At 35.8% G+C, this 13,166-nt stretch overlaps 1 protein-coding gene across 4 annotated transcripts in view; it reads right to left on the bottom strand.

Moving 5' to 3' along the window:
- CDH10 (cadherin 10) overlaps positions 1-13,166 on the bottom strand; it is a 186,834-nt gene that overhangs the window by 4,483 nt on the left and 169,185 nt on the right. For all 4 annotated transcript variants that reach the window (XM_061393821.1, XM_061393819.1, XM_061393820.1 and 1 more), the window contains 3 exons: positions 11,807-11,928; positions 7,122-7,230; positions 3,536-3,787 (listed from right to left, as the gene is read on the bottom strand). In XM_061393821.1, coding sequence (XP_061249805.1) covers positions 3,536-3,787; positions 7,122-7,230; positions 11,807-11,928 — 483 coding nt within the window. The remainder of the gene's footprint in view (positions 1-3,535; positions 3,788-7,121; positions 7,231-11,806; positions 11,929-13,166) is intronic.

Here is a 13,166-nt window from a genome sequence, read left to right as displayed (position 1 = left end):
CATCTCATCTCATACACTAGGAAAGAAATGTTCAAAATTCTCCAAGTCAGGCTTCAACAATACGTGAACCGTGAACTTCCAGATGTTCAAGCTGGTTTTAGAAAATGCAGAGGAACCAGAGATCAAATTGCCAACATCCACTGGATCATGGAAAAAGCAAGAGAGTTCCAGAAAAACATCTATTTCTGCTTTATTGACTATGCCAAAGCCTTTGACTGTGTGGATCACAATAAACTGTGGAAAATTCTGAAAGAGATGGGAATACCAGACCACCTGACCTGTCTCTTGAGAAACCTATATGCAGGTCAGGAAGCAACAGTTAGAAGTGGACATGGAACAACAGACTGGTTCCAAATAGGAAAAAGAGCACGTCAAGGCTGTATATTGTCACTTTGCTTATTTAAGTTATATGCAGAGTACATCATGAGAAACTGTGGGCTGGAAGAAGCACAAGCTGGAATCAAGATTGCTGGGAGAAATATCAATAACCTCAGATATGCAGATGACACCACCCTTATGGCAGAAAGTGAAGAGGAACTAAAAAACTTCTTGATGAAAGTGAAAGAGGAGAGTGAAAAAGTTGGCTTAAAGCTCAACATTCAGGAAATGAAGATCATGGCATCTGGTCCCATCACTTCATGGGAAATAGATGGGGAAACAGTGGAAACAGTGTCAGACTTTATTTTTTTGGGCTCCAAAATCACGGCAGATGGTGATTGCAGCCATGACATTAAAAGACGCTTACTCCTTGGAAGGAAAGTTATGACCAACCTAGATAGCATGTTCAAAAGCAGAGACATTACTTTGCCAACAAAGGTCCGTCTAGTCAAGGCTATGGTTCTTCCAGTGGTCATGTATGGATGTGAGAGTTGGACTGTGAAGAAGGCTGAGTGCCGAAGAATTGATGCTTTTGAACTGTGGTGTTGGAGAAGACTCTTGAGAGTCCCTTGGACTGCAGGGAGATACAACCAGTCCATTCTAAAGGAGATCAGTCCTGGGTGTTCTTTGGAAGGAATGATTAAGCTGAAACTCCAGTACTTTGGCCACCTCATGGGAAGAGTTGAGTCATTGGAAAAGACTGATGCTGGGAGGAATTGGGGGCAGGAGGAGAATGGGACGACAGAGGATGAGATGGCTAGATGGCATCACCGACTCGATGAACATGAGTTGGCTTGAACTCCGGGAGTTGGTGATGGACAGGGAGGCCTGGCGTGCTGCAATACATATGTCGCAAAGAGTCAGACATAATTGAGTGACTGAACTGAGACTTAATGAAGTGAAATGAAGTAAAAGTCGTTCAGTTATGTCCGACTCTTTGCAAATATACAGTCCATAGGATTCTCTAGGCCAGAATACTAGAGTGGGTAGACTTTCCTTTCTCCAGGGGATCTTCCCAACCCAGGGACTGAAGCAGGATCTCCTGCATTGCAGGTGGATTCTTTACCAACTGAGCTATCAGGGACTTAATATGTCACCTACAAATTCATATCTTAAAGCCTAAATATATTCCCAATGTGATGGTACATAGAGGTGCAGTCTTTGGGAGGGAGGTAGGTCATGGAGGTAGAATACTCATGAGGGAGTGTGATTAGTGTTCTTATAAAAAGAGACACAAGGACTTCCCCGGTGGTTTAGTGAATGGGAATCTGCCTGCCAATGCAAGGGAAATGAATTCGGTTCCTGATCTGGGAGGATTCCACATACCATGGAGCAATTAGGTGTGTGTACCACAGCTAATGAACCTGCTCTCCCTAGAGCCTATGCTCTGCAATGAAAGCCACTGCAATGCAAAGCCCAAACACCACAGCTAGAGAGCAGCCTCCACTTCTGCAACTAGAGAAAGTCTCCATGCAGCAATGAGGGAAGACCCAGCACAATCAAAAATAAGATAAATAAATGAAGTAATTTTAAAAATAAATAAATGAAATTTTAAAACTTAAAAGAACAAATGAGGCATGATAGAGATGATTCTGTCTTCCCTGTGAGGATATAAGATGAGACAGCCATTCATGAAAGAGGAAGCATGCCCTCACCAAACATAAAATCTTGGACTCGATCTTGAACTTCCCTGTCTCCAGACTGAGAAATTTCTGTGGTTCAAGCTACCAGTCTAAGGCATTCTGGTGTAGCAGCCTGAACGAAGGCAATTATATTATTATGTAAAGTAGCATTAAGTTATGTTTTTCTCTTTTATTAACTTAGAACTGTAAGACTTCTAGCCCTCAAGCTGGTCTAAGAGAGCAAACAAGGGGCTTTTTTAAATGCAACAAAAATGAAAGTTTTAATCCATTGACAACTGTTCTTGACCTTCAAAGTGATTAAAAAATAAATAGGCCACCACCAAGAAAAAGAAACTGTTTATTCTACAAGTTTTTGAGGAAATATGACCTTTTATTTTGGCTAAATTCATAATTTGTGCCCACATATATACTTGTGATCTAATGATTTAAAACCTCAGACAGCTTGTTATCAACTAAATGATCTTATGCAATACAAAAGTTTCTAATAATGAGGATAATTAAACTTACTAAGACTGGCTTCAAAATCCCAGTTCATTTCACTGGTTCTTAAAATGTCAGGTACAATGTTTTTTGATTAGGGTCACAGGAATACTCACAATAGTTTTAAGATAATGCAACTAGAGAGTAAGCAATCTGATTTTTAATTCAAAAGCAGTTATAAAGCAATTTGCTCTGGGTTATAGAATCAACTATTGTTTTAGGGACAAGTGAACCAGATAAAGGGTTTTGTTAACATTAAACAGTAAAGAGGTGTCATAGTGAGGCCTTCATCCAGCTATAATTAGAAAAAAAGTAGAAATATACTTTACTGAAAAACTATGTACACAATGACAACAGTGAGTTGTCTGGCCTTGGCTTAGCCACTCATAAATCTTGCAAAATGTTTTAAATATCTCCAACTTTCAGTTTCATTATTTAAGAAAGACAGGTCATGACTCTATCTGATCAGATGTATTTTAATATAAACAACAATCCTGGTTAATGGATATCTAACTTACGTTCGGGGCGGGGGGTGGGGGGGTTTATTTGGGGGGAAATATTTTAATAGATGGGCTTCCCTGGTGGCTCAGCAGCAAAGAATCTGCCTGCAGCGCGAAAGACCAGGGTTCGACCCCTGGATTGGGAAGATCCCCTGGAGAAGGAAATGGCAGCCCACTCCAGTATTCTTGCCTGGGAAATTTCATGGACAGAGGAGCCTGGCGGGCTACATTCCATAGGGTCACAAAGAGTCAGACACAACTGAGACCATACCACTTTTACTTTCTTCACTACAAAAGCTTTAGAGGTGTTCCATCTTGGTTATTTCCCCCAACCAAGGGGAACTTCAGTTCAGTTCAGTCGCTCAGTCGTGTCCGACTCTTCGCGACCCCATGAGTTGCAGCACGCCAGGCCTCCCTGTCCATCACCGGACTTAGCAACTAAACAACAACAGCAATTTTAATAGAAACATTTCTTACAAACACAGTGAAGTAAGCCATCTAGGAAATAAGCACACTTTCCCTACCCTTTCTTACCCAACAGAATGATGATGCAGAGGAGAATGGCGATCAGAGCCCCTGTGCTGAGCCCGGCAGGCAGGAGCAGGGCCTCGGCGCTGCAGGACTGCATGTTGCCTTGGTTGTCGCAAGCACACACTCGGATGGTGAGTGTGCCGGTGCTGCTCTGAATTGGGTAATCGTTGTCCGAAATCACCACGGGCAAGAGATAAGTGCTTATTTCATGTCTATTGAATCCATTTTTTCTGGTTAAAATTCTGGCGGTATTATCTAAAATAAATTTTAACGAATTAAAATTAGCTGGGGACAATGGATTTGTCTCATCCTGATCACCATGGTTTAACACATAAATATGATAAAAAGGTGTCTTTTTAAAACACAAAATTGTTATCAAATGTATACACGGCATTTGGATATAGATAAGATAAATAAGCTAGCTTGAGGAGTCAAGGCAATATACATAAAATAAATAAGATAGTTTGAGGAATCTAATAGCATGATTACTTACTAAACTTTTAACTAATTCTCACACATGTTCAAAATGGTGGATTTTTATAAGCGGATTATTTATCAAGACTATAAAGATGGTAGCATATGATTTTTCAGTTTTCAAAAACATAAAATATTATGCATACCAAAGAAAAAATCATAATAAATGGTTTTTGTTTACAAATGTATGTGTCCACACACAAAAAACACATTAATCTTAATATTCATGAAGAAAAATATTAGGTAGTAGCACTTTTAGAATCAATAAAACAGTCAAAAACTTTCAAAAGTCCCAATATATGAAGAACAGTGAGCTAATTACTTATTTTTTTTAAACTTAGATTTCCACCCATTAAAATTAATTTAGTGCATAATTTAAATAGCTGGTGGAAGACACTAATGTAAGAGTACCTGACAGACATACTGAAAGAAGTAGGGACTTAATCTAGCCTCTACTACCTAGTACATTGCTACTGATATGTCCTTTATCTGATAACTTATCCAGTATCCTCAAATCTGGGTTGTGAGTTAATAATATTTCTTTAGCTTTATATAACAAATACTGAAAAATAAATATACATGGATGATAATTTCACATTTTGTCCAATGTGCTGGGTCTTGTTTAGCCACCCCACAGGGCTGTTTAAGATGCCAGTGTAGGTAAGGGAGTGTTCGGCAATTGCTAAATCAAAGAAGCAGGTTAGAAAAATTGTAAAAGAAGAGGGGTGAAAATATTTTTGCAATATACTGGTTGAACATAAAGTAATCATTTCCAAAATTTTAGCAAGAAGTTAAATCTTACTACATCAGTAGATTACTACATAAGCTAGGAAAGTAGACTAGCAAAACAGATGGGCACGAGCAAATTTAATAAATCAACTGTAACCCTAATAATTTTGCAATTTTGACTTCTCTTCCAATAAGTGTTAGGATACAGCTCTTCCTTCACAAACCTACACTAAAATAAATCATTTATATGCATGTGAGTATTTTTATAATCTTCTTGCTTAGACTTTTTTAACTTTTCAAAAATTTCAAAATCTTAATTTTACCTACAATAGCTTTGATACGTTAAAGAGTCAACAGAAGTTTTACAATCCACCTGCGATGAGGGAGACCTGGCTTTGATCCCTGGATTAGGAAGGTCCCCTGGAGAAGGGAAAGGCTACCCACTCCAGTATCCTGGCCTGGAGAATTCCATGGACTGTACAGTCCATGGGGGTCACAAAGAGTCCAACACGACTGAGTGACTTCCAGTTTAACCGTTCTATACAAATCATTTTATTAAGTATTCAGAAAAATCATCATATAATAAAGCTTTTGATCCGTAAATTAGTCAAAAGTGAGGGATTCTTAAGCATGGGATACCAAGTGTAGTATCACAGAGGCAGGAAATGTATTTTTCAAACAATGAAAAATTAAAAGATTTTTAAGATGAGGCTATAGATAAATGCAAGGGTATTTTTTCAAGAAGATCAACTTTAAGGTCATGTCTGTCATTGGAATTTCTTTCAAAATTCACCCATTAATAGAAAGTAGTGAATTTATGCAAGATTAGATCAAATATTTCATCAGACTTTACTGGTATTCTAGTTATGTTCAGGTTTGTATTCATATGGCTTCAGCCTTAGGATCAGGAACTATACCTAATATAGGAAAATGGTACTATTTATCAAAAATTAATTAAGATTGGCCTTAAATTGTTTCCCCAGTAACTGTGAAATGCTGTGATAAGACAGTACTATTTCAAGTCTCTATTCCTTTTTAAAATTGAGAAGTGGCTTGTTGAGATCCAGGGCTCAGTTTAACAAGAATATAATACAAGTTAAAATACAATTAGAAAGAGGTTCAATATTGTCAACTCAGTACAAAGAATGCCACGTCTCAATACTATGTATAAGTTACCAGATTCAGCAAATTGAAATTATGGGTGTTGTTTTTCTGATATTCAGATGTAATTGGGCATTTTGCATTTTATCTACCAATTCTATGTTAATTTTTCCAATCACAATTATTTTAGGAGTCCAAAGGAGTAGAATGGCTTCCCTGATGACTCAGGCAGTAAAGAATCTGGCTGCAATGCAGGAGACCCAGGTTCCATTCCTGGGTCAGGAAGATCCCCTGGAGAAGGGAGTAGGAACCGGCTTCAGTATTCTTGCCTGGGGAATCCCATGGACAGAGAAGCCTGGCAGACAATGTAGTCCATGGGGTCTCAAAGAGTCAAACACGACTGAGTGACTAACACACACAGAGGGATAGAAAACATAGACATTTCAAAAGCTCAGATTTAGTAAACAGATGTTACCAACTGATGCAATCCCTTCAACTGATTTGTGCAAAAATCCTATGATATTAAAAATGAGTAGTTGCTCAGTGTAAAACTATCCATTATCCTAAACTGCTTTCTGAAAGCCCACCAGATGTACTATAGCAACCTCGCTCTGCCAGTATACATACATGGAAAGTATTGTACATATGCCAACGTAATTATTAGATTTCTTGCAAGAATATATAATTATATCTATAGCAGGTCTAAAACAAGCATACCTGTTTTGTTTCTGCTTTTTTTTAAAAAAAAGAATTCAATAAATATGTTTAGTATTTTTGATCACGTATAAAATTCATATGTTACGTAGGAAAATAGTGTATCTCGTCTTTGCCAACTGTTTTTGCTCTCAGTTCCCTCACAGGCTAATGTGGCTGCTTTTTTCTTTTATTTTCTTTGTCTCTTCTAGGCCTTTTGACTATGGTGAATCTGTTGTTGCTAAATCTCATTGAAGTTTCCACAAGAGTCTTACCAAGACATTCATTTCCCTGTGTGGCTTACTATTTTGTTATAGGAACTGATTATTTCTGGCCTTTCTGAAGTTTGCAAGATCCAATGTTTTCATTAATAACCATATACTGTCTTCTTTCATGTATTTTATTATTTAAAATTCAACAAAGTAAACTCTGTTATGTAAGAAATTACCAAAATATCTTATTAAAAATCTAATGAAAACAAACCTTTGCAAACAGATCTGTAAATTAATATATCATGTATATGTAGCTGTTAACTTGGAGAAAATTTCTTGTTAAGTCACCTTAAATCATAATGAACCATTATAAAATTTACCTTCGTTGTCTTGTACTGTGAAGTTTGGATTGACAGCAGCTAAACTGAAGAAAAATTTCTGTCCACCTAAAGGATCATCTTTGTCTACTGCACTTATAGTCTGTATTAGCTGCAGAAGAGAAAAAAATGTACATTTATCAAGCTTCCATGGCTAGAATCTTCTTTATAATATTTAATTTTTAGTATCCAATTTGTCCAACATTTTTTAAAGACAATTATTTTCTTCCTTATAAGCATGCACCTTTATTTCAGTTATTCTATACTTTTATTACACAACAGCAACACTCTCACTCTCTCGATTTTGTTTCTGTCTCTTTTTTCTCACTGTCAATTTCTCCTAAATACTATCCATTTTTTAATTAAAATAATGAGCAATAACATAGTATTCTTTATAGTTTTAAGAATTTAGATATAACATTTGAGATAAGTAGGTATTTCATATATGTTTAAACATTTATCTAGAGGAGTTATTTAATGTAGGAAAATTTAGAAAGTTATAATTATAGCTTCCTTCTTCATCAAAAATAAAGTGAAAACTATTCAAAGAATGTGAAAATTTTATAGAATCATTATGCATAACTTTATAAAGGAAAGAAAAACATTATATATTTTAGAGTAATCATTCATTTGCACTCTCAATAGAATTATATATTTTTTAATTCAACATATACATACTATGGAGAATGGTTATTTTATAAGGGTTAGCTCTGATTTATTTTAGGATAAGAGAATATAAGAGACTAGTAACAAAATATAACACCTCATACAATGATCATATCACATTTTGAACATATTGTATAATAATTAATATTATACATATATAACAGCTATATATTGTTGCATATATATCGATTTTTCTTCAACTTATATGTATAATAACATTTTATGTGTTTTTGCATGTTTTCAAGAAGGCTTCAAAGTTGTTAAATATGGCAATGCTTATATAAATGGTCAAATTGATTCTTAAAGGAATATACTTTTTACTGCATTAACTTAATTTAATATTACATGGATATTTGATGGAAATGTTTGTTACTGGTGTTTTGTTGATTAAAAAGGGACTCAATCTCTGGGAGTTGGTGGATGGACAGGAAAGCCTGGTGTGCTGCAGTCCATGGAATCTCAAAGAGTCAGACACGACTGAGTGAACTGAAATGAAGTTTAAAACTGTAAAATAATTAGAAAAATAAATTATTTTAACTATTCCATATTAAATTATTTTTTCTCTTATACTGTTCTATAAAAATAAAAATGGAAGTACTCCCTAATCATTTACTTCAAAGTGATGCAAGAAATATAACTGGACCAAACAAAGAGAAATATTTATCATTTAGAAATAAGTAGCAGAAAATGGCAACCCACTCCAGTACTCTTGCCTGGAAAATCCCATGGACTGAGGGGCCTGGTGGGCTGCAGTCCATGGGGTAGCTGGGAGTTGGACACAACTGAGCGACTTCACTTTCACTTTTCACTTTCATGCATTGGAGAGGGAAATGGCAACCCACTCCAGTGTTCTCGCCTGGAGAATCCCAGGGACGGGGAGCCTGGTGGGCTGCCGTCTATGGGGTCGTAGAGAGTCGGACACGACTGAAGCGACTTAGCAGCAGCAGCAGAAAAATAATTTAAAACGTGAAATAATTCAAAATATTTCTTTAAAAATATAACATCATTTTATGATTTTTAGTGGTAATTTAAGATTAAATAAAGCAAGAATTTATGGCTAATAACTTATCCATTTAATAAAAAACAAAAGATGGTACATATATAAAGCAGTTAATACAATCTTTCAGAGTTTGCTCAAACTAATGTTATTGAGTCAATGATATTAAATATTATTAAAATATATTTTATTTACTAAAGGAGTAAGTCATGCCTGAGAGAAAATGGAAGAAAGAGAAATAGCCAGTCCTCTCTTCTGCCCTTTCCCAAGGTCCTCTGACTGTGAAATGGAAAAATTAGGAGTCTGGTTGCCTCATTCAATAATTGTTGTTGTCCAGTCGCTAAGTCATGTCTGACTGGGAACTCATGCACTGCAGCACACCAGACCTCTCTGTCCCTCACTATCTCCTGGAGTTTGCCCAAGTTCATGGCCATTGAATCTGTGATGCTATCCAACCATCTCATCCTCTGCTGCCCTCTTCTTCTCCTTTTGCCTTCAATTGTTCAAGCATAAGAAGGGACTATTCATACATGTAAATTACATCCTTTTCCCAGGGGGAAAGTCTTCTACCCTTCAGATGGAGAATAGACAAGAAAAGAGTGTGGTGCATGCTAAATTGCTTCTGTTGTGTCTGACTCTGTGCAGCCCTTTGGACTGTAGCCTGCCAGGTTCCTCTGCCCATGGGATTCTTCAGGCAAGAATAATGAAGTGGGTTGCCATTTCTTTCTCCCAGGGAATCTTCCCTACCCAGAGATCAGGGACTGAACCCGTGTCTCTTATGTTTCCTTCATTGGCAGGTTGGTTCTTTAGCACTAGCACTATCTGGGAAGCCCCAAGAAAGGAGGAGGGGTGGCACTTAGCTTTATTTCTGTCTCACTGGGGCGTCCCAGGTGACGCGGGTGATAAAGAATCCACTTGCCAATGCAAGAGATGTGGATTTGAACCCTGTGTAGGGAAGATCCCCTGGAGTAGGAAGTGGTAACCCACTCCAGTATTCTTACCTGGAAAATTCCATGAACAGAGGAGCCTGGCGGCTACAGTCCATGAGACCGCAAAGAGTCAGACATGACTGAGCAACTTAGCACACAAAACATACTCTCACTGTGTCCACACCCCAAATGAATGGAATTATGTTCCATACTGATTAAATGCTGCTCTTAAAGAGCACATAATTTAGAGAAGTTCTGGGTGGACTGAACTACTAAATAAATAACTAAAGCAAATCCAGAAGTCCCCCAAAGCTCCTACTTCCCTGGAAGGAGGGAAGACAGACTTAACAAATTAATTTCAAGAAAGGCTCAGTAAGGAAAGACTTTATCAAATAACTATTTTGATTTTGCCTGCTAGGATGACGTAACCTAGAATTCCATCAGTGAGTTTAGTTCAAGCAAACATGTTTCTGCCTATGAGACCAAAATGACGTCTAACAAGCTGGTCTTATTAAAAATAACTAATATGGGAGGGGTTTGCACATGCAGCCAATTAGACAAAAATTAATAATCATGTTCTTCCTGTCAAGTTTGTCAAAATAGACGACTTTTTAAAATTAACATCATCTTTGATTTGATTATTTTCCCTCAATATACCAACTTGTTTTTAAAAGTTCAAAGAATATGAAATTACTGAGCTAGATATAGGTTCAAAAAAAGAAAAAAGACATAAGGAAAATAAACACAATCCCTTATTTTGTGTATTTTGAATACATTTGGGAATGAATATTTATAATTACTCAAATGCTCTGAAAAGATAGCTCTTGAAAATCAAATAGAATAACCATAGAGGGAGCAATGTATGCAGCAGTTTCAAAGTGGGTAATTCATCTCCTACAGAAAAGGCTTCAACTTATATCATGCTGAGCCTGCCAAGCACAGAACTATTTGGAATGGTATTTTTAGGGCACACTGTTTCATGAAGAAGTAGGTCAGAAGTAGCTAAGTCCTTTAAATATTCCAAATTAAACATTTCCATAACATTTTCAACGAAAAAAAACGAATCCAATTGCAGCAATTTTACCATTTCAGACAATAGACAGGCTATTGAATTCCTGTTAGAATCTTCCGAAGGAAGAATTTATTTCACAATATAATTTGCATAAAAATGTAACAATGACATTGATGTTTATAAAGAGCATCAAACGAAGTCTAAACACAATACAGTTTCGTAATGGCTTCTCTTTCTTTAATAAAACACGTTTGATTTCCAATTATTATTTATAACATGCAGCTCCCTTCTGTGAAAACGGCACTCAAACCAATTAAGAGCATTTCTTTCAACCATACAGGCTGGCGCTTTTCAAACAACAGAATGAGCCCACTGAGGAAAAGATTTGAAGAGTTATAAACAAAGCTGGTATAGAAAGAATGTTCTAAAGGACGAAAACCAAGTCATTAAGGACTTTGTGTTGCTGTAATGATGAAACACAAGTCTAAGCCTTAGGAGCGAGTTCTTTTGCCCTGCTCCAAAATTGTATTTTCATATGTTGGAAGAGTGATGGAATGTTTTGATGATCTCAAGTATTTGTGTTTTCCCCAACTTTCATTTCCTGTCTTGCAAGCAGTTACAAATATTTATCTAATGACACATCAGCATTTCTTTTCCCTTTTGTTTATACACTTGTCTTTGTTTTTGAAAGTTAAAAAGTTATTTCCTCTTACACCTTAAGTTTTGCAGCTACTATTTCATATCTGCCAGCAATGCAGGAGACTCAAGTTCGATTCCTGGGTCAGGAAGATCCCCTGGAGACAGGAATGGCTATTCACTCCAGTTTTCTTGCCTGGAGAATTTAATGGATAGATAAGCCTGGAGGGCTGCAGTCCATGGTGTCTCAAAGAGTAGGACACAACTGAGCAACTAACACTCACTAACTAACTTGGCTTTGCTATTTGTTTGTTCTAATTATATTTCTGGGACTTTCAATGAATGATTTTATCTCTGTTTGCTCATTCCTCTAAAGATTAGGAAAAGAAAAATATTTGAAGTGCCCGTTAAAAATCTTCCTATGCTTTTAAATCCTATGGGTGCTTACCTGTCCTGGTCTGGCATTTTCACAGACAAAAGTGTCATAGAACACAGCAAATTGTGGGGCATTGTCATTAACATCCAAAATTCTCACGAAAACAGCCACTCGAGTCATCTCTTTGGGATTGTCTGAAAAAGGAGAGGAAAAGTTTGTTTAGGAAGACACATTTTTACACCAGATTTATTTTATATAAGCATCTTGTAGATATTAAAGGCTCATGTTCAAATAAGCATCAACTTAATTATATTATTGTAATGAACAAATGCAATAAAGAAAATTACTACAGAGCCTAATTAAGTAGTCATGAATTCAGCTATTATTGGGCTCAAGAGTACTATTAATATTTTGAAAAATCTTTTTAAAAGCACGATCTAGTGTAATTGATTTCATGTAATATTTGTGTCTTCACTCTCCAAATGTACAACATAAGAACAAATATTTATTAAATCTTTATTATAAATCATTAGATTTCTTAATTTATACCTTTTTTTTTTTGGATAAAGAGTAGTATTAGATAAATCAGTAATTCGCCTGAGGTCATCTTCTATGTGGTAGTTGTTAATTACAACCTACCCTTCTGACTACTTTTATCACTAAAATATATTTCAACAGCTACTGTCAACTATCCTTTTGGAAATTTTACTATATACCTACTATCAAATTGAATGGAAATTTACAACGAAACACAAGATTTTAAATGTTTCATTAATAAAATTGTTAATTGTACCATTTCATCAATATAAGCTCAAATTTGTATAACAATATTAGTTCAATAGTTACATGTAGTATAATAATCATTATTTTTTTTTGCCAAAATCAAGATCATCAAAGTTTTCACATAAAAACATGCATTTTTTGTAAATTTTAAAATGTAATTTTAAAACATGTCTGTTTAGCTTATCCTTGGGTAACAAACTCATATTAATCGTAACTGTATTTTCCCCTCTAAGGTTTTTTCCAGGAACTTGCACTGATATCCTGAGAGTGTTTGGGCATCTTAAATTAAGATTATAGTCATCAGCCTTCATGATCTCAAAATCTCAGTCTCTGGATATAGTTCAAGTTCTTTGTGAACTCTGGCAAAATCAAACTCAAGATCAATATAAAAGAAGAAAGGAGTAATTAGCTAAAAATAAAGCAAAGCAAAAAAAAAAAAAAAAAAGTAGGTGAGCTGGGGGATAGTAACCATCTTATTAAATGGCCTCTATCTACATGAGTTATGAATAATGATTTTCCCTTTGTGAAATTTATTTGAATTTCTAATTTTATCTAAATAGTTTTCAGATACAAGGGTTAAAAAATTTTTCTCAGGTACAAACACAGAGTACCTCACGACACAAAATAATTTATTTTTCCTTCCTTTTCT

This window comes from Bos javanicus, chromosome 20 (assembly GCF_032452875.1).
Source record: "Bos javanicus breed banteng chromosome 20, ARS-OSU_banteng_1.0, whole genome shotgun sequence".
Lineage (NCBI taxonomy): Eukaryota > Metazoa > Chordata > Mammalia > Artiodactyla > Bovidae > Bos > Bos javanicus.
Note: the sequence above shows the minus strand (reverse complement) of the source record. Positions and strands in the feature narration are given on the sequence as shown.